The 20711-nt window shown below is 37.5% G+C and overlaps 1 protein-coding gene and 1 pseudogene across 1 annotated transcript in view; one reads left to right on the top strand and one right to left on the bottom strand.

Annotated features, from left to right (window-relative positions):
* VPS13B (vacuolar protein sorting 13 homolog B) overlaps window positions 1-20711 on the top strand; it is an 809204-nt gene that overhangs the window by 339728 nt on the left and 448765 nt on the right. The window contains exon 21 of the mRNA XM_004697697.2: window positions 9132-9366. Within this exon, the coding sequence (XP_004697754.1) occupies window positions 9132-9366 (235 nt within the window). The remainder of the gene's footprint in view (window positions 1-9131; window positions 9367-20711) is intronic.
* On the bottom strand, window positions 12961-14447 carry LOC105979242 (annotated as a pseudogene).

The raw sequence follows: 20711 nt of genomic DNA, 5'->3' as shown, positions 1-20711 counted from the left end.
AGAGAGAGAGAGAGAGAGAGAGAGTTACAGTCTCAAAAGAATCACAGAGGCAGTTTGACCCATCTATAGGGTCATTGAGTCAGAATCCACTCGGTGGCAGTGAGTGAGTGAGAGATCTTCATGGAAACTGATGTTGCTTAAAATAGTTCTCTGACTCGCTTTTCTAGTTTTGTCTTGTAAGCAACACATCTCTCCACTCTGCTCTAGTGAAAATGCTTTCCTATAGAAAATAAGTTTGCATAGCATTCATTCAAAATATATTTACATAGATTTTCTTGTACTGACATTATAGAAAATTTCTTAAATTGTGTCTTTAAAAAAGTAACTGTGCTTCCTTACAAACAGCCCTAAACTTAGAGAAGGAAGGCTGCAGTGTAATGTGTAATTTGAGGGATTGCTAGAAAATGCTCCCGTTTCTTTATATATCCTCCTTTGGCTTTGTGCAATTCCTTAATAACTCTTCAATGTTGTATTGTTAAAAATATATGTATTTACCCAGAATTATGCCAGGTTAACCTTTTTAACACCCTAACATAAACATGTTTACAATTTTCCAAAGTTACATAGTTTTACATTATGGAATATATTGGTTCTTCCACGTGATTTTCCTTTTATTAGTTCTAACATTCAGCATTTAAATGTTGTTATATGCCATGTTAGATGCAGAAGAGGCAACAGCAGTCCCTTTGTCCGGTCACCAGACAGTGGTGGATAAGGCAAAATGCCATTGTTTGAAGCTTCTTGTGGGAAAGGCAGGGTATTTCTTAAAAAGTGCTTATGATCCAAAAGGAAAACGCTGGAGGTCATTTGGCGATAGAGGGGATAAAAGGGAGGTAATAGCAAAGAGTTGAAGAAAAAAGAAAATGTATTGAAAATGATGACTACAGCAATTGTACAATTATGCTTGATCTAATGGAACTATGGATTGTAATAATATCTATTTATTCAAAGGATGCCTGAAGCACGCTTTGCTTAGTTACTTCATGGCTGAATTTAGATATTATTCCATAATGATTATTTACTGATTTGTAGAATAGATGACACCATTGCATGGTGTAGAATTTGATAATTATTAACATTCAAGAACATTTAACTCTTTGATGTTTACTGTGGTCCTGAATATTTATTCATGATGTTATAAGTGTTGGTATTAAAAGTAATCTCTATTCCTATTCCTCCAAAGAATTGACTGATTGATAAGTTACCCTTTATCATATTTTAAACGGTCATGTAACTGAGAATTTTAAAGATAGTGTTAGGCTACATGATTTTTAAAATAGCACTGGGAAAACCATCCCCAAGTGTTATAGAAAATCTCGAGAAGTTGGTATATTAATATTCCCAAACCTAAGACATACCAGAGAGCATTCTTCTTTGGCCAGTGTGAAGTAACAGGGGCCAGGTTTCGTCTCCTGCCTGAAACATGAAACGGAATTGGACAAAATCTATGAAATGATGTTTTGTAAAACACTGGACATTAGGCAGAGAAGGGCAGTGATCTCGGAGAGACTGAAGGTCAGATCAGCAGGACTTGGCGACTAAAAGATGTGGGAATACAGGAAAGGAGACCATCTCAGGGTCTTCCAGGCCTTGATTAGCTGATTGAAGTAGTAGTTTGTCAGGGTGAAGGACAAATAAGGAGTTTGAATTTACATATGTATTTGAAATGTTTTTGAGATACCCTAGTATCTGTCAAACAGAAGGCTATTCATATTTGGAGCTAGAGATTCAAAGTACAGACCGTTTGGGGAGCTATCTACAGATAGTTAAATATAGTAGACAGGATTGTTCAAAAGAATGGTGCGAAATAGAAGAAGCTGCAGGCCATTTTTAAAGTAATCAGTAGAAATGTCTTTGAAGGAAGTTATGCTGTTCCTCGGTGGTGCTGCGTGATTCCTGCTTAGGCCACCCCCACGGCAGAGTAGAGCGGCTCCTGAGTATTTTCTCGTCTGTAACCTTTGTAGGAGAAGATGGCCAGGCCCCAGGTCTTTCCTCCCTTTAGAAACCTTTCAGTTACCAGCCTGGGGCTGTACTGTGGCACCAGCAGAGTTCCCTAAAGGAAGCTTTGGGTGATCAGACAGGCAGAAGTTCGTGAGTTCATGGAAACCAAGGATGTATGGAATTTCAAGGAGCCAAGTGGCCAGTGGTATCAAACCCTCAATGTTAACTATGGCCTTTACTGTCCTTATCTCTATTATGAAGTGGTTGGGTTAAACAGTGTTTAAGATTACTTTTTATTTGAACATTCTTGTGGTATTCTTTTGTTTGCTTGCTTGTTTAATAATGAGGTAATGCTTTGCATTAGCTTTATCGCTGACAATGAACTTTATCTTATATGTCATTTGGAACTCATTGTAAGTAGAGAGTGATTTTATCATCTTAACTAAATAAGTTTATTGAATATGAGTTAACACAAAATTACAAGAATACTGAGTGAACTATCTTGGTATAGGTTACCTTCAGTATAATCCACTCAACTTGTATGCCTCACCCTGGTCCAGGACATATATTAAACATGCTATATATGTAGGCATCTCCAGATCCTAATGCACTCTGGAAATTTTTAAGACAATGATAGATTATGCTTAAATGATTAAAATCTAAGTCTTAAAATTCTGAGTAGTAGTTGTGCTTTTTTTTTTTTTTTTAAGCACTGTCCCTGTTCCAAAATGATACATGTGTTTGGAAACAGAGTTTCTTGAAAGTTAATTTTGGAGCCCAAATTGGTATTTGCTAAGTCCATGTCATTTTTTTGCTAGTGCTAGTTGAAGAACTTACATTGCATAAAGACAGTAACAGTATTTGCTTCAACCTACTTGTTTTTCAGTAGGAAACAGAGCCAATTCAGTGTAATGGAATATTTCATACAACAAAGTCTCGAATAACTATTTATTTTTTTATGGGCTTGTCTTTATAGTTTTATATCAGTAGAGTTAGCATAAACTCATTTGTTAATTGCAGTGTTTTTCTGTCTGCTGAGCAGCAGACTTATTATTATATTATACTTCAAAGAGCTACAGTTTGATTCCAGAAGCCCATAATTGACAGTGCATGCAGTTGATGAAATAGAAATACGCGCTGGCCTGGAATGACTAAGGAAGACAATACCTTGACTTTTGAGAAACTCTGCTTTCTGTCCTTTCACATTGAAGTTAGGTTACTGGTTTTGCCTTTTTCTTTGGAACTCATGCCATTGTCCTGTGGCATTTACTGGGGGTGGGGGTGGGGCTGGGGCTGGGGTTCTAGTCTCTGAAGTCTTCCCAGTGGGCAGCACAGTGTAATAGATTTTTTCTTTTCCATACAGAGCATCACCGCCTCCTCTTTTAGTTGATAGTGTGTGTTACTCCTTCATGAAACTACTCACATTCTGAGTGATTTTGATGAGACTCTCAGTCAAAATGCCCCACCCACCACAAACAATGCAGACTAGGCTAATAGAATGCCCTCTTGAGATTTTACATCTGGCACATGACTGACAATAAAATCATCATTTTGCTTGATGTACTTGGTGGCCCAGTAGACTTCCTAGATTATCTCCAGGATAAAATGGGAATAGACATTATAGGCTAAATACATCAACTGCTAGTCACATTCATTGTAAGCAAGCAGTGCTTAGGGACATTGCACTTGGGCCCACATTCTTCTCTCTGGGTATGGAGGAAGGTGACAGTTACTTACACTAGTTTGTCAGAAGGAGGAAGCTTCAAATATAAGAAAACTCTTCATGTCTTCCTTTAACATAAATATTCAGAAAAAAATTATGGGTGAAATGTGGAAAGGAACTGAAGGAAGGTCCGCTTTTGAGGGTTTGAACTTAAAAACTCCAAATAGTGTGGTTTCTGCCGAATTTGAGGATGCCCCAAACCTGATTTCAGGTTTATAAAATAGGAAAACTAACTTGTCGTGCAAAAGGGATACTATTAATTTGTGTGGTCCTTATTCCCAAAAGTAGTTTAAACTATAAGCAGCAACAGTTTTTAAATAAAAAGACTGTGAGCATCTTTTATAAATCAACGAAGGTAAGCACAGGAAATCTGGCGTGTTGTGCCTGAACAATGCTTGTTATTGACATAATTTATTTAGCAAACATTTGGGTGGCATTTATGGAGTGAAATCTTACATCAAAGCTTTGGTTTTCCTTACTTAGAGATGCGGAAACTCAAGTCCTGGAGGGAGTCAGTAGCTTGTCCAGGTGGTTCCATAGCTGAATTTGAACCCCCTTGGCGGAGGAGTCGTTGTTAATCACCCTCCTCTGCTGGCTGCCTCTGGAGCGAAATGATGGGAGAACAGCATGTGGGGAAACAATTACGTTACTTCACCTTAGTACTGGCTGCTAGTCAAAATAACTGTGTTCATTTATTTAATAATAATTTTAGAAACTAGGGCATGCTAGTCCTGTACTGTGTACCTAAACTGTAGCATAGGCAAAATAAGTAGTCTCTGACTTTATAGAGCTTAGATTCCAATGAGAATTCTATCAGTAGCAGTATTGTAAAACCTCCCGGTTTTAAGCCCTTTAAGGGCTGGGACTATGTCTTTTGTTTGTTTCTGACTTCCTGCTCAGTTCATGATAGGTATTAGAGAATGCATGAACGAAGGGCAGAAAATAAATGAATGAATGAAAATATAACCTACAATGTTTTTTTTCTTTTTTCTTTGAACTTGTTTCCTGAAGAAAATGTAGAGAGCTTTTTTTTTTTTTTTAACAGTTTTGCTCCATATCATTATCACTAAGTTTTCCCACAGGGAGTCAGTGATTATTTGTAGATTCATGTATAAATAAACAACTGTATTTTTGTCTCGCCTTTTTAACGGAATTATAATCGCACCCATACGCAAACGCAAACTTACAGCCGTTGGGCCCGTGGAACTGCTCACGGCCTGTACGACAGAGTAGAATTGCCATCCTGTTTCCAAGGCTGTAAACCCCCGCAAAGACTGGTGGATTTGAACTGCTGACCTTGATTTAGCAGCTAAATGCTTCAAGCACCGCACCACCAGGGCTACTTGATCATATCTACAGAGGGTAGGAGTTAGAAAAATCTAAGTTTACTACACTTAAATATGGAGGTAGAGAGGCACAGTGGTATATTTTTTGGAATATCATATACATTTGGAAATTCATCTAATGTGTTATAATCATTTCATTTACTAAAATAAGAGTACCCAATGAGCTTTACTTCATTGGTTCAGCTTGAGTACATAATACTTCGTAGCCCTTGACCTAATAGGAATCAAAATAGAGGTGGTTCTACTTCAAGAATTTGTAATAATCCCTTCACTTTAACACATGAATGTGTTCAATATTGGCAAAAGAACACGTTGCTACCAAAACTGAAATCAGATCCTTGAAACAGAAAGGCCGTTGCCATGGAAAAATGAAGTAACACTCTGCAGCTGTGATGCATTAATGAAGAGGATATTTTTTAAAGATCATTTGTGTTTGGTGTGGCTCAGAGGGTCCCAACCAGATGGTTTCCATGAACATGATCCGACCCCCGGCTTGAGGCCTTCTTACTGGCAGATTACTTCATTTTCTTCCCCTTGGATTGTCGGATCCTTACATTAATGCCGAATTTACTGCTGCAGATTTATATTCAGTTATATAAAGCACTCCACATTTTACATTAAAACCACAATTTTAGACATACAGTTTAACAGTTATTTTGAAAGTTTAAGAAGATTTATGTCATAGCTTTAGTACACATACTGTAATATTATAATCATTTTGAGCAGTTTGGGCTATATTTGAATATGCTTTGATTCCAATCATTAAAAGAATCCCTGGAACATATTTCACATTTTAAAAATTTACTTTTTAAAGTTGTTGTATAGCTCATACTATTATACTAATGATTCGGTATGCATCGCTTAGATTATTTAAATTGATAAAATAATTTATTTCAAATTTGTGGGATTCTGAAAAATGTATACATTTCTCCAAACATATATGTATATTTGTTTGCTTATTGCATATTTAATTACCCCAGGTTATTAAAATTATTTTTCAACAGTGTCAGTACTTACATTAAGTGCTAATTATTGACTATTAATACTTTGCCTCTAAACTCAAAATTAATGGGACAATATGGTCTTAATATGTGCTTTTAATTGTAATTAATAAATTATGGCATTTAAATCCTAAGTGCAATAAATTTGAGAAAATATAAACCTCACTTCTTATCAAGAATAAATAAAATATATACTGTGATCTAAATCAGTCAGTAAATACATTTATGATTAATTTTAATCTTACAACCTAGATATATTTTAGAATTTTAGATCTCTAGGAGATGAACTCATGCTTCATGAAGCAAAACAATTTTTTTTTAAAGATGCAACATTTTATGTATACTATTTCATCACAGAATTTATCGGTTTGTCTACATAAAGAATGTTGGAGTAAAGATGAATCATTTCCCTTAATAGACTGACTGCCACATTATTTACTGTACCAAAGAAATCTAACCTTGTTCTATACCATCATTATGTTCTTACTAAGAAATATATCAACACTAAGAGAAGGAATATTGTTTCATCCTTTTATAAAATACAGTTTCTTAGCTAATATAAATTACTAGCATATCTAAGCATCATCAAGCAAATACAATTTTTGTCATTTCACATAACCTTTGTCAAATATTTTACAAAAATGTAAAAGTGAGCCCTATAGGACCAGTGGTGTGAGTGGCAAAACAGGGAGGGTAAAGGGAGAATGGGTAGGAAAGAGGGAACCAATTACATGGAACTGTGTGTGACCTCCTCCCTGGGGGACAGACAACCGAAAAGTGGATGAAGGGAGACGTCGGACAGGGCAAGATATGACAGAATACCCATTTATAAACTATCAAGGGCTCATGTGGGAGGGGGGAGCGGGGAGGGAGGGGAAAAATGAGGACCTGATGTCGGGGGTTTAAATGGAGAGAAAATGTTTTGAGAAACGATGTACAAATGCGCTTTACACAATTGATGTGTGTATGGATTTGGATAACAGTTGTATGAGCCCCTAATAAAATGTTTAAAAAAAAATATGGTAGGCTGTTGATAATTTGTAAACCTGGAACTAATTAAGATTAATTGACTTTAATCCATATTGCTTCTGAATTTAGAACCTTTCAGTTTTTGGTGTAGGCTTCTGAAGTCTTACTTGAACTGCCTAAGAGCCAGATAATATTTCCAGTAAAATTAACAGTAAGCGAAGTAGTTGTAATAGAGAAAGGTAAGATTAAAATTTTTATATGACATAATTCAGGTAATAATTTGAAGGCTGACAAAAGCAAGGAATAACAGATTTTTATGTCTTCTGAATGTTCTTCATTGTTGCATATATTTTTAAAATGTGATACATTTGGAGGATCGTCATTTGGAAGAACTTCATTGAAAATGGAATTAAAAGATACAAACGATTATAAACTCTTTCAACGTAAGCACCATCAAGGTCAAGAAACTTGCATTAAGAGTTGAAACCGGAACCCAGTTGAATGGGATATCAAACCGTGTAGGGAAAAAACTCGTGGGTTGTGGCTCAGGGTGGAATTGTACTCATATAGACTCTTCATACCAGTAGAGTCTGAAGTACTGAGTCACTGGGAAAATTGATGAAGACAATAATGAAATTGACTTATACCCCAGGGGGGTGATTGGCAATGCTCTACTTAAAGAAGTAAAGCTTATATAGGTTTTTGCTTTTGTCTTTCTTTGTGGTTTTGAGTGTTCTGTTTGTTTGGTTGCTGCTTAGTTTTTATGGCTGTTATTGATGCAGTTGGTTATATAGAGTTTTGATTTTTCCATATCAGGACCACCAAAGTAAACCTGAGATGTATAAATCCCATGGACAAGCAGATGGAGCCTGGGCTCCTACTTAACTCTAGTCCCAATTCAACAATAGGGAGTTCTGATCACATGGCCCTGCTGAATACTCACCTTCATGAAAGGATCACTGAATATAAGGGTGCTACAGCAAAGTGTGGTGAAGAAAGTAGATGGTGCCCGGCTATCAATCAGAATAGTGTCTGGGGTCTTACAGGCTTGGATTCAAATAAGCAGCCATCTAAGCGAGGAGTCAACTAAGTTCACAAGGAAGAAGCACCAGCTTGTGTGATCCAAAGATTACAATTGTAAAATTCGAATATGGCGAAGGGAAAAGTATCAGAGTTAAAATTATGAACACCCAATTTGTAGAAAGCTATGGAGGACAGCTGGAACCCAAAACCCATCTGCAGAGCATCTAGTCAAACTGAGCCGCTGGCAGATCCCCTCTAGCCACAGGCAAGAGTCTCTGTCAGCCTTATTATCAGGCAGAAACCCTTGTAACCTTGATTATGCTAGCTCTAACTTGATACTTGGCCGGTTGACCTCCTGGTAGACCCTACTTGAATTTGTTCTGGGTGCAAGTATCTCTTACTTGGTTCATGACAGAAATTTCTTCCCTGGCTTTTTGAATGTTGACGGGGATCTTTTCATTCTTACTTACTATTTGTAATTTTGTCTTTATATTATTATTCTTTTATCTCTACCATCTTATTTCAGTTTCATTTTTTATTGGTTTGTTAGGTTACCCAGTTAGTGAAGCACGGGAGGAGTGGATGCAGAGTGATAATAACTGATACAAGGATATATAGGGGTTGTAGGGGTGGGTAATGAATGATAGGAAGGGAAATTGGGCTGAAAACAATGAAGGTGGGAGGGGGAGGGAGCACTAGAACTGATTGTAATGCACAACTCACCCTGACCATTGCAGTCTTTTGTTGGATGAGATGGAAATGCAGGAGCTCTGTCATGGTGGGGGACTCTCTGGTCAAGCATTTTGGGATGCTTTCTGCTAAAGGTTTTTCCTACCAACATGGTTTCCAACTCGATCATGGTTGTTGGAGAGAGTTGTAGAAAGACACACATAAAAGTGACATACACTGTCACTTTTAATCTCTGGCAAGAAAAAAACATTTCAAGTATTGTGTTCCCGAGTAAGGTTAAATGAGAAAGATGTGAATATGGAATATTTTACTCTTTTTTTTTTTTTGGCTCGTCACTTTATTCTGGTGAGGTTGAGGTTATTAGGTGTTGGAGGGCTTTTTTTTCCTCTCCCAAATTTCATCAGATACAAATACTGTAATTCTGCTTCTGTTTTCTAGCTTGAAGTCCAGTCTTGTTGCATGTTCATTCCAAATGATAGCCTGCCTTCTCCAAGTACCATTGTATCTGGCGACATTCCCGGCACAGTGAGAAGTTGGTACCACGGCCAAGTCAGCATGCCGGGAACGCTGGTCGTGTGTTTGCCGCAGATCAAGATTATTAGTGCTGCTCATAAGGATATGGAACCTTTGCAGGAGGTCCCGTTTGTCATCCCACGTCCTATTCTTGAAGAAGGTACGTTAATTTTTTCCCTTTTTTGGTTATTATATGCTAATATTTTTGTTTACTTTTAAAATAATGGCCGTGTATATATAAACCAGTTTTCCCAATGAAAGATACTTCTATCTAAAGTCACTGAACTAAGTGGTGGTGCCATTTATTTTGATCATATATAAATGCATATTGTCTATAAAAGATCATATGAAATACACTCTAGCTATTAAAATCTCAATTTCAAAAGTTAACATGGAAAGAATATTGCTTCCGGGTGTTTGCTTTAGATGGAACTAAGAATGATACATGAATTTATCTTAATTTAAGAAGCTTAACAATTCTAAATGTGTTTTTAACATCCAGCATAATTTACTCCTAGATTTTTCTTTTAAACCAAATATATGGTTCTGTGATGATTATTGCCATGCCTCTTTCTTCAGTAGATGCTTGATTTCCTTCACTGCACTGTTTTCAGGTGCAAATTTTTACCCTTTTGAACTTTGACATATTCATCCCAAACAGTATTTGAACCTGGAATATTTTGAGTCACAGAGTAAATAATGTGGATCTATATTTTAATAACAAAGCTTGGTTTTTTTGGCAATGCTAAACAGGTCAACACCTTGTTCGTATTATTAAGATGTAAGTGTAGAATCTGACATCATTCCGATTACTGTACAGACTTAGGGAGAAGCAGACAAAGTCTGGGGTGCAAGTTAGGGCTCTGATGTTGCTGTCGCGCCTACTGTCTTTGTGCTGAAGTGTCCATCGAAATTTAGTTGGATTTTTTTCAGAAGTAAGTATGATTTAACAGTCAAAATTAGTATTCATACTTAGTAATATGTAAACCTTTTTCATAAGATAGCATCTACAGGGTAAGATGAAATGTTTTTAGAATTCTTGTCTGAGCGTTGTCTTGTTACAGGATCCCTTTTCTAGCATAATGGGTATATGCTTCTCTGGTATGTACTTTTGACTGTAAGAGATTATTTACTATTAATACTTATTGTGGAATATATCGAGAATATACTCGCTTCAAGGCATGTTGAGTTGGGGAGTGCTTCTTTTTACTATGGAAGAATTTTTGTCAGATTAAAAGGTTTATTCCTTGATTTTTGTTTGTTTGTTAAAACTTATAAGTTTTAATACAACTTTTTGGGGAATAATTCATATATTGTGAAATTCCTTTTAATGTATATAATGCTGTGATTAGTACAATTCAGAGATGTGCACCCATCATTACTAACTTTAAGTCCTCTTTCATTCCCAACAAGAAACTGAGCGTCTTGCCATTTCTGTTTCCGTAACTCCTGTCAATCATATACATGGAACCACATAGTACCCAACCTTAGCATCTCTAGGTTGTATGTATATACGTGCACAAGTATTTGCTAATCCCAAACATACAAATGCATTTTTGGTGTGCAAATTATGAGCACATGGTATGGGGTTTCTTCTCTTCAAGATATGCAGCTCCTTTGTAACTTAATTTCCTTTGTGCCCTAAGTGTCTATATTTGCGCTTGTTATTTACATGGGCTTTTTTTTGGTGAGAATATATACCGAGGCGTGGGATGGTTGGTCCATGTGATTCATGCTGTATTTAAGCATTTGAAGAGGTGCCAAACTGTTTTCCAGTATGTTGTGCCATTTTACGATCACATCTGTAGTACTATACTTTACTGTCTTTCATCATAACCATCCTAGTGAGTGTGAAGTGGCATTTAATTGGAGTTTTGATATACATTTCTTCAGTGACTGTGATATGGAGCATCTTTCCATTTGCATTACTTCTTTTATAGCTTCTTGAACTCATTACTTACTTTTGCCCATATTTGAATTGGTTGGATCATTTGCCATGTATCGTAAGATTTCTTTATGTAATCTGAACATTAGATCTTAATGAGATAAGTGATTTGCAAATATTTAGTTTTTATTCTGAAGATTGTCTTATAGTAACGCATGCATGTGTGTGCGCATGTACACATGGATTGGCATTTACTCCTTCCAATTGCGGAGCATTACCAGTTCAGGATCCTTTGAAACAAAAGTCTTAATTAGAACTTTATAATAATTAATTAGTTAATTTACATTATAATTTATTTTTTTAAAGGAAGATTTAAAAAATTATTAAATTCCAGAAGGAGAAACACTTGATGTTGCTTCTTTTTTTTTTTTTAATTCCATAGTTATTAAAAAATGTATACTTTGTTGTGGTTGAGAATATACACCACCAAACCAACCATTCAACAGTTTCTACATGTATAGTTTATTGTCACTCTTTATGTTGTTATGCAGCCATTCTTAGCCTCCTTTTCTGAGCTGTTCTTCCCCCATGCACATAAACTCTATGCCCTCAAATTCCTCCCTAAGCTAATCTTCTGAGTTGCTGTTATCTGTTTGATCCAAAGTAGATTGTTCTTAAAATAACTTAATGCTCAAGCAAACAGTTTTTAGTAGTTAAGCTTAAACTTTCATTTGGTTGGGTTTTTTAAAAATTATTTTATTGAGGGCTCGTACAATTCTTATCACAATCCATACATCCATCCATTGTGTCGAGCACATATGTACATTTATTGCCCTCATCATTCTCAAAACATTTGCCTTCTACTTTAGCCCTTAATATCAGTTGCTCATTTCCCCCCCATGAACCCTTCATAAATTATTATAGTTTTGTCATAAGTTACACTGTCCGCCGTCTCCCTCCGCCCTCTTCTCTGCTGTCCATCCCCCAGGGAGGAGGCTATACTTAGATTCTTGTAATCGGTTCCCACTTTCTACCCCACATTCCCTTCACCCTCCAGGCATCGCCCCTCTCACCACTGGTCCTGAAGGACTCATCTATCCTGGATTCCCTGTGTTTCCAGTTGCTATCTGTACCAATGTACATCCTCTGGTCTAGCCAGATTTGTAAGGTAGGATTGGGATCACGATAGTGTCCGGGAGGAAACATTTAAGAACTAGAGGAAAGTTATTATGTTTCATTGTTGCTGCCCTGCACCCTGATTGGCTCGTCTCCTCCCCACAACCCTTCAGTAAGGATGTGTCCGTTGCCCACCGATGGGCTTTGAGACTCCACTCTGCACTCACCCAAATTTACAATGATATGATTTTTTGTTCTTTGATGCTTGATACCTGATCCCTTCGATAGCTCGTGGTCACACAGGCTAGTGTGCTTCTTCCATGTGGGCTTTGTTGCTTCTGAACTCAAGGATATTCTTAGTTTGGTTTAAGGTTTTGATGATGTGTTTTGCTAAGTATTTTCTAATCCCACCTTTTTCTTTTTTTTTTTTTGCAAAACATTACACATTTTTTATTATTAAATGAGAAATTTCATTTGTTACATCGTCACATTGCTAGTTAGAAAATGCTGCAGTGATGAAGAAAGTCAATGTTGGATCAACCAAGTCCTCATTTCTACAACATTCATTTACAAAGAAATAATGTTCAACATAGCCCAACACAATGTTCTTGGTTTTCTTCATACTGAAGTCCCCAAAAAACATCTTCTAATGGGGTATTTTACTACATAAATTATAGTTCTTCATTTTTACAATTCACCCTAAACTGTATGAGATGTATCACCCTAAAATGTCTAAAGCTGTTAGGAAATCCTTCACATGTTGTCATCTGATGTATCACTGCTACTTGTCTCTGTGTCAGCATTCTCAGTGGTGGGTGTGAAAGTGTTGTTTTTCCAGGGTCCAAACTTGAAGTCACAGGTCTGGCTATTTTTCAAAATACCATTTTTTCCCAGACCATTCTTCTGTAACTGTTCACTAATAACTTGGAATTCTCTCATTTCATCCTCAGTTAAGGGAGCACGTGTTTCATCATTTTCACTATCTTCCTGCCAGCCCATCTCCTTGAGCAATCTGTGTCCTGCCTCAAGTGACCTTGAAAGATCATCAGTTTGTGGAAAGGTTGAAGACCGAATAATCTGTTGGGAAATCACTGAGGCATTGCTGCCATTCTCTTGTGGAATTTCACTTTCATCAAAGTTTTGGTTTATATCCCTTTCTTGGTGAGGACTATTGCTATTATGCAAATTAAATGAGTTGTCGTCCTTCTCTGAGCCAGCATGGCTCTCATCTTCATGTTCTTCTTCTACTCTGTCCCTTTTCGGTGCTTTCAAAAATTCACTCTTCTTATCAGTACGCATTCATGTCAGTTTGGTTAGACGAGGTTGCTGATTAAGTTTGTCAACAGGTAAAGAGGAATTTGAGCGGTTACACTCTTTCACTAAATTTGTTGATGGACTAAAATTCTTGGCAGTTGATTTGAAAGTATTAAAGTTGCCAACACCATACGTAGACTAATGAGGGAAAGAAGTTCGAACTTTATTTTCTTTAGTTTGGCTTTTCCATTGTGTAGGTTTTGTGGGCGGAGCAGCAGGTTTAGGGACTAAGCCCTTATAAACACTTGGACCAGTCCCGTTCTTAACTGGCTGCGACTGAAGATTTCCCATGAGTGGGAATCCAGATAGCTGTCAGTCTTTCGTATTGCCTTTCTTAATGACCAGCATTCTCGGGAGCTCTAGATTTAGTATTCGGAGGATATTCCCATACACCTGCAGCTAAAGATGTTATTCTGATTTGGTTCTCTCACATATTCAGTATTTAAAGATGGAAAATCCTCAGCTTCAAATTGTTTCCATTCCCTCTTGTCTTCCTTCCTCCCAGTGTCATTGTCAGGTATATTGTCTTCACTTAGTCCTTGGCTTTTTCCAGAATGGAAAATACTGCTATGAGAACGGGAACTTACACCATGGTAGCCCCCTCGATGATTTATGTTTTCTGTACCATTTCTTCCATGTGGACGCCACCCATTTTTTCTTTCCTTCCAAAATTACCTCCATTAGAACACCCAGTACCGGAATCAAAGCCATCTGAAGAGTTATGTCATCAACGATTTACATCATAACGATTTTCTGTCCATGAAAAGTTTTCAGAATGCTTCTCAAAATTCAGGGATGACTTTGTTGATGGTGGTGGAGTAGGAAAATTAAGCCAGGCTGGAGCAAAGTCATGCTGCACCATTTAGGTCCAGTCTCTCCAACTCATGAAACACGGCTTCAATACCTCATGACAAGTCCAAATCCCACAGGACTGCATAGGAAGGTGTTGGTTTTCCTCTGTGATCCTTTATGTTTTCCAGTTTGTTTTTTTATTTTGTATCCTCTGAAATAATTTCCAAGTTCTTTGAAGATACTTAACAACTATAGCTATTTGACGTAGAGTTACTTCAAATCAGCTACCCATGCTTCTGTAAAGTTTTCACATGGCTATCTCCAGAATTAGCCAAGTCTCTTGGATTTAAGATTGTAAAGTCTTCTGAGGCCTGTCTTCTTTATTATTCCATGTCCGTGTCACTGTTGTACTAATCCACTCCACATGAAATATCCAGTTTATGAGCCAAAAATCGAAAGCAAAAAGAAAATGTCACATCTGAAGAACATTCCTAAAGTATCAGCATATACAGGGAGACACAGCTATCTCAGTACTACCATGTTGCTGGGAAACAGCAACATCTTAAATTTCCATGTAAATAAAAGATAAAAGGAAAAAAAACTTGGTATGCTTTCAATGTCTTCATTTAGAAGAGCTGTCGCATTGTGACAAGAAAAGGGCCGAAATAAAAAATTCCCAAAACTTTTTTAATAAAGGTTAAAAAAATAAACTACCGTGAAACTTCAGCAATATTTAAACAATAATCTGAAACTGCTGAAAACTACTCGGTACACAACTCAAACATGTCTTAGTTTTGGGTTGAAGAACACCAACAGGGGATAAGAGGGTAAGAAGCAAAAATTCCACCAGCTGAAATACTTTAATGAGTTATATAATCCATTTGAACCAAAATACTGAAGAAATGCCTGGTCTTGTTTTAAGTAGCTTGTTGAATTGTTCACTATTATCAATTCACTTCAGGGTTGATTCTTGCCAATTTTTAAAAACTTCTGGAACAAAAATTTCCAAACCTTTGTAATTCCAAAATGGCCACTTCAACTATCCAGGGCCTTTTACACACATAAGAAAAAAACCCCTAGAAGATGATCTTCATATCTGAGTTATTCAAACACCTTCTGCCCCACCAGAGGTGCGCCTGGCCTGGGGGTGCCTCTGCGCTCCTACTCCCACCTTTTTCTTGGGTTTTGGAAATAATGTTCTTCCTATTTTTAAGGAGCCCTACTAGCAGAAGCCCTGGTTGGGTAGTGGTTATGTGTTGGGCTGCTAACTGTAAGGTCAGTAGTTCAAAACCACCAGCCACACTGAGGGAAAAAGATAGGGTTTTTTACTTACAGTCTTGGAAACTCACTAGGCAGTTCTACCCTGTCTTACAGGGTCCCTATGAGTTGGCATTGGCTTGATGGCAGTGAGAGTTGGTTTTTGGTTTGGAGTGGCATAGTGGACTACTCAGTGATCTGGTAACTGCAAGGTTAGCAGTTCTAACCTACTAGTTGCTCCGTGGGAGAAACATGAGGCTATTTGCTCTCATTCGGATTTAAACTCTAGGAAACTCACTGTGAGTTGGAATTGCTTTGATGGCAGTGAGTTTTGTTTTGTTTTATATGAATTAAATCCCAGATTAAATTTTTATATCCTAGAAATCAATTCTTTTTCCACAAAGTAAGTCAAATATGTTAGTATTCTCGTATATTTAAATTCTTATTTTTCGGACTTCCTAAAATTTCGCTATTATTTTATAAAGCAATTATTTAGATTCAACTATATACATATAATTAAGTGTGAAGCGAGGGATATTTTCCCAGTAAAAGGCCAGATGTTTCAGCCCTGTGAGCCATATGATTCATGTCACTGCTACTCATCTTTGTTGTCTGAAAAAGCTAAAGCAGCCTTACATTGGTTGTGAAGAAGTATACTTAATTTTATCAACCTTGAAATACCTCAAGGTATTTGCTTCTCTGATTTACTGCCTTGCCTAGACTCTGGACTTGATTATCCTTACTTCTTTGGGAACACATTAATGAACTTCAGAATATATTATTAATATATATGTTCATGAACTTAGAAGCTTATATTTATACATATTTTATTTTTTTCTGTTAGAAATGTATTTCTGTTTCTTAATTGTTAAGAATTTTTAGCAGAATACCCTAAACCCACCACTTAGTGAACACTGTGTTCGTAAGTGATGTTTTTAAAGATGTTGACAGTAATATGCCTCTTTCTCTAATGGGTTTTATAAAAAGCCTGATAGCTTCTGCCCTGCCAGTTTTATTTCTTCAGTAGTCTTTCAACATTCCTTTCATTTTACAAACTCCTGCCAACTTCTACTGCTGTTAATTTTTATTTTAAATTACTCTATTCTCAGTTTGCTGTTCAAATGCATAATGGACAAGTCTCCATCTTTAAGGTATCACATGCTGTTATATTTTCTAGATCTGTGTTAGACAGCAACTTAGTTTATTTTGAGCTTGAAAAATGAAAAGAAATTGCACACCAGATGTAGAAGGCTAGAATCAAACAGAAACTTCCAAAGTCTATTTTTCATACTCCCTTGGAGAATATATAGTAACTATATAATCAACATTGAAATAAAAAGTAGAAACAATTTTTTAACCATATGGTAACTATCCTTGACCAAACCTACACTAAAGAAAAGGGGGTTACTTCAAGAGATTTAAATCCTGTTTAAGTATCAAAAAAAGCACTATGTATATTAACTTCCTATGAAGGAGCAGAAAATGATTCTTTTTTCATTTAAAGAGATGTTGTAAAACTGTTTATATGCAACGCTGTGCAAAGGTAAAGAATCTGAACACCATTTATACTATTCACCCAGGTTATCCTGGTGTGTGTGCTATGCCCACATTCTCCTTTTCAAATATGTTGGATTATTGGGAGCTATCTAGGGACTGAGGACACACAGTAAGTTATGTTTTCGTAACTTGCTCCCTTCTGATTGCTCCTTAGGATCATTTGCTGTTTATTTGTTCATTTTCCATCTTTTAAAAAAAATTATTTTATTGGGAGCTCGTATAGCTCTTATCACAATCCATCCATCCATCCATCCATCCATTGTGGCAAGCATATTTGTACATACGCTGCCATCATCATTTTCAAAACATTTTCTTTTTACTTGATCCCTTAGTATGAGCTCATTCCCCCCCCACCCCCATGAACCCTTGATAATTTATAAATTTTTTTTTCATGTCTTCCACTGACCAATGTCTCCTTTCACCCACTATTCTGTTGTCGTCCCCCTGGAAGGGAGTTATATGTAGATCCTTGTGGTCGGTTCCCTCTTTCTCCCCCCACCATCTCCTTACCCTCCTGGTATCGCTACTTTCATTATTGGGCCTGAGGGCTTTATCTGTTCTGGATTCTCTGTGTTTCCAGCTCTTATGCATAAGCAAATGTGGTGAAAAAAGCTGATGGTGCCTGGCTATCACAAGATATAGCATCTGGGGTCTTAAAAGCTTGAAGATAAACAAGCAGCCATCTAGCTGAGAAGCAACAAAGCCCACATGGAAGAAGCACACCAGCCTGTATGTTCATGAGGTGTCAGTGGGATGAGGTATCAGGCATCAAAGACCCAGAACAAAAAATCATATCAATGTGAATGAGGAGGAGTGGGGAGTAGAGACCCAAAGCCCATCTGGAGACAACTGGACATCCCCTTACAGAATGGTCATAAGGAAGAGATGAGCCAGTCAGGATGCAGTATAGCACCGGTTAAACATACAACTTTTCTCTAGATTTTTAATGCTTCCTCCCCTCCCCCGCTATCATGAACCTAGTTCTATCTTACAAATCCAGCTAGACCAGAGCATGTACACATTTTCTGTCTTAAAAACCTTTGTTGTACCTCTTATTCGTGGCCAAGAAAGCCATGGAAAAAGCCAGGTGTCTCATTGGTAGAGCCCCTCCACTTTCCATTTGGGAGACCCCGGACTTCGCTTCTTGACCAGTGCCATTTCTTTTTTAAAAAAATCATTTTATTGGGGGCTCTTATCACACTCCATACATAAATCCAACTTGTCAAACACATTTGTACATTTGTTGCCATCATCATTTTCAAAACATTTTCTTTCTACTTGAGCCATTGGTATCAGCTCCTCTTCTCCCCCCGCCCCCCCACCCACCCCCGCCCTCCCCCAGACCAGTGCCATCAATTGCAGTCAGTAACTATATGTCATTTGAGGCTTACAGGTTGTTTTGACAGTGAGCAAGGATCAATGAAACCTCTATATTAAGACAGACTAATAAGAAAGACTATTGTTGTATTTCCAAAAGTCACTCTTGAAAATCCTAGAGGTCACAATGATCTGAATCTATTGTGAACATGGGTCATGTGGAGTTGGGGACCAGCACAGTGGCAGCTAAGAATAACAGCATAGCAGTAAATTCAGTGACATCAGGATAGCACAGGAGAACTCTTAAAGTTTTATTGGATGGGAAATAAATCATAAAGAAAACCACAAATAAGAGGTCAGGTAATGGAGGACAATCCCTGAGGCAATAGTCTTATGGAAGAAAAGAACTCTTGTTTTTTCTTTTGTTTTATTTATGAGTTATACCAGTGAACTTTCCAATGTTGAGCCATTCTAGCACATACTGTATACTTACTGCCATTGAGTTAGTTCTGACCCATAGCAACCCAGAGGACATGATAGAACTCCCCTTGTGGAGTCAAAAAGGCTCGGTTTTTTCCCTCTGAGCAGATGGTAATTTCAAACTGCTGACCTTGCTAGCAAGTCAGCAACCACCGAATAATTACCATGTCACCAGGGCTCCCGAGGACTGTGGCTAAAAGGCCATATTAAATAGCTTCTTGCACTGTATCTCTTCAGTTTTGATACTTCAATTTGTGTTAGTTTAGGTAAGTGGTGTGTTTCTAGAAATTTGTTCATTTACTATAGGTTTTCGAATTTGCTATACAACTTTGCATAGCATTCAGCTAGGATATTTTAAAATTATTACTTGTTTCTGTTGTCATGTCATCCATCTCTTATTTTAGTTATTTGGCTCTTTTCCTGCTTGTCTTTAGTCACTTTGGCCAGTGGTTTGTCAATGTTACCACTCCTTTCAAAGAACCCACTTCTAGTCTCGTTGGGTCTGTGGTTTTTCGGTTTACTTCGGCTCTAGCTTTGGCGGCACAGCGTGTTGGACTGCTAACTATAAAGTCACACGTTGAAACCACTAGCTTCTCAGTTGGAGAAAACGAGACTTTCTACTCCCATAGCAGTTTGCAGTCTTGGAAACCCAGAGGGGTGGTTAGTTCTCAGTCCTATAGGGTCCCATCAGGTCGGAATTGACTTGATGGCAGTGAGTTTGGAGGGTGTTTGTTTGCTTGTTTCTTCCTTCCTTCCTTCCTTCCCTTCTTCCTTTGTTTCTTTCGTTGCTGTGGGCTTCTGTCCAAAACCAAACTCACTGCCATCAAGACAGTGATGACTCATAGTGACCCCCTGTGGGTTTCTGAGACTGTAACTCTTTACAGGAGTAGAAAGCCTCATCTTTCTTACACGGAACTGCTGGTGGCTTCAAACTGCTGACCATATGGATCACAGCCCAACGCGTAACCCGTGTACCACCAGGGCTCCTCATGGGCTTCTTAAGCTGCTCTCTCTTTATTTGACTTATAGGATTAATGGTTTCCTTTTGGACCTTCTTTTCTTAGTTTATATGGAACAGAGATTCTCAATTTGATATGGGCTAAAATTTTTGAAAGGATTTGACACTTTGGTCAATGGTTTAATATTTTAACAAGATGGTGTTAATGAATGATGAAAGGATGACCACTTGAGGACTAGAGAGAGAATGAAGAATTGATTTCCTTTTTCTACAGTGTTTAAAAAAGGATTTTGTTTTTCTTTTGGGAAAGAATGGTTGTTATGATTGGTATTGCTGTGTGCCATCAGTCTACTCTAATGTGTAGTGGGTCTGGGTGACAGTGTCTGCCTCATAGGGTTTCCTAGACTGGAAATATCAATGGGAGCACAAATGTCCGTGTTTTCCTTCCCTGGAGTGGCTGATTCAGAGTCACAGCTGACAGGCTGTACCCACCAAGGCTCCTTGGTATATAAATATAAACCATTTGATTATCTTTTGTTACACGCAACAGAAACCAACTCAGAACAACTTAAGAAAAGTGGAATTCATTGGGAAAGAATGAAGTTAGTAGATATCCAGGGAAAAACTAAAGTCCCATTCTTGGGACAATTTTCGAATTCTTTGACACAATTTTGGTCAAGTTGTGGTTCAAGAGAAGGTGTGAGAATCTGCTTCCATAGATTACGATCAAGAAATCCTGTGGGTTCTACTTCAGCACAGGGGGTCAGTAGGAATCAAAATGTACTCAACAGCACCCAGTAATAACAACTCTCTTGATTAGTACTTAGTA

Source organism: Echinops telfairi, unplaced genomic scaffold (genome assembly GCF_000313985.2).
Source record: "Echinops telfairi isolate 266 unplaced genomic scaffold, ASM31398v2 ScPeMD7_1;HRSCAF=3_0, whole genome shotgun sequence".
Classification (NCBI taxonomy): Eukaryota; Metazoa; Chordata; class Mammalia; order Afrosoricida; family Tenrecidae; genus Echinops; species Echinops telfairi.
This window is presented reverse-complemented; position numbering and strand designations above follow the sequence as displayed.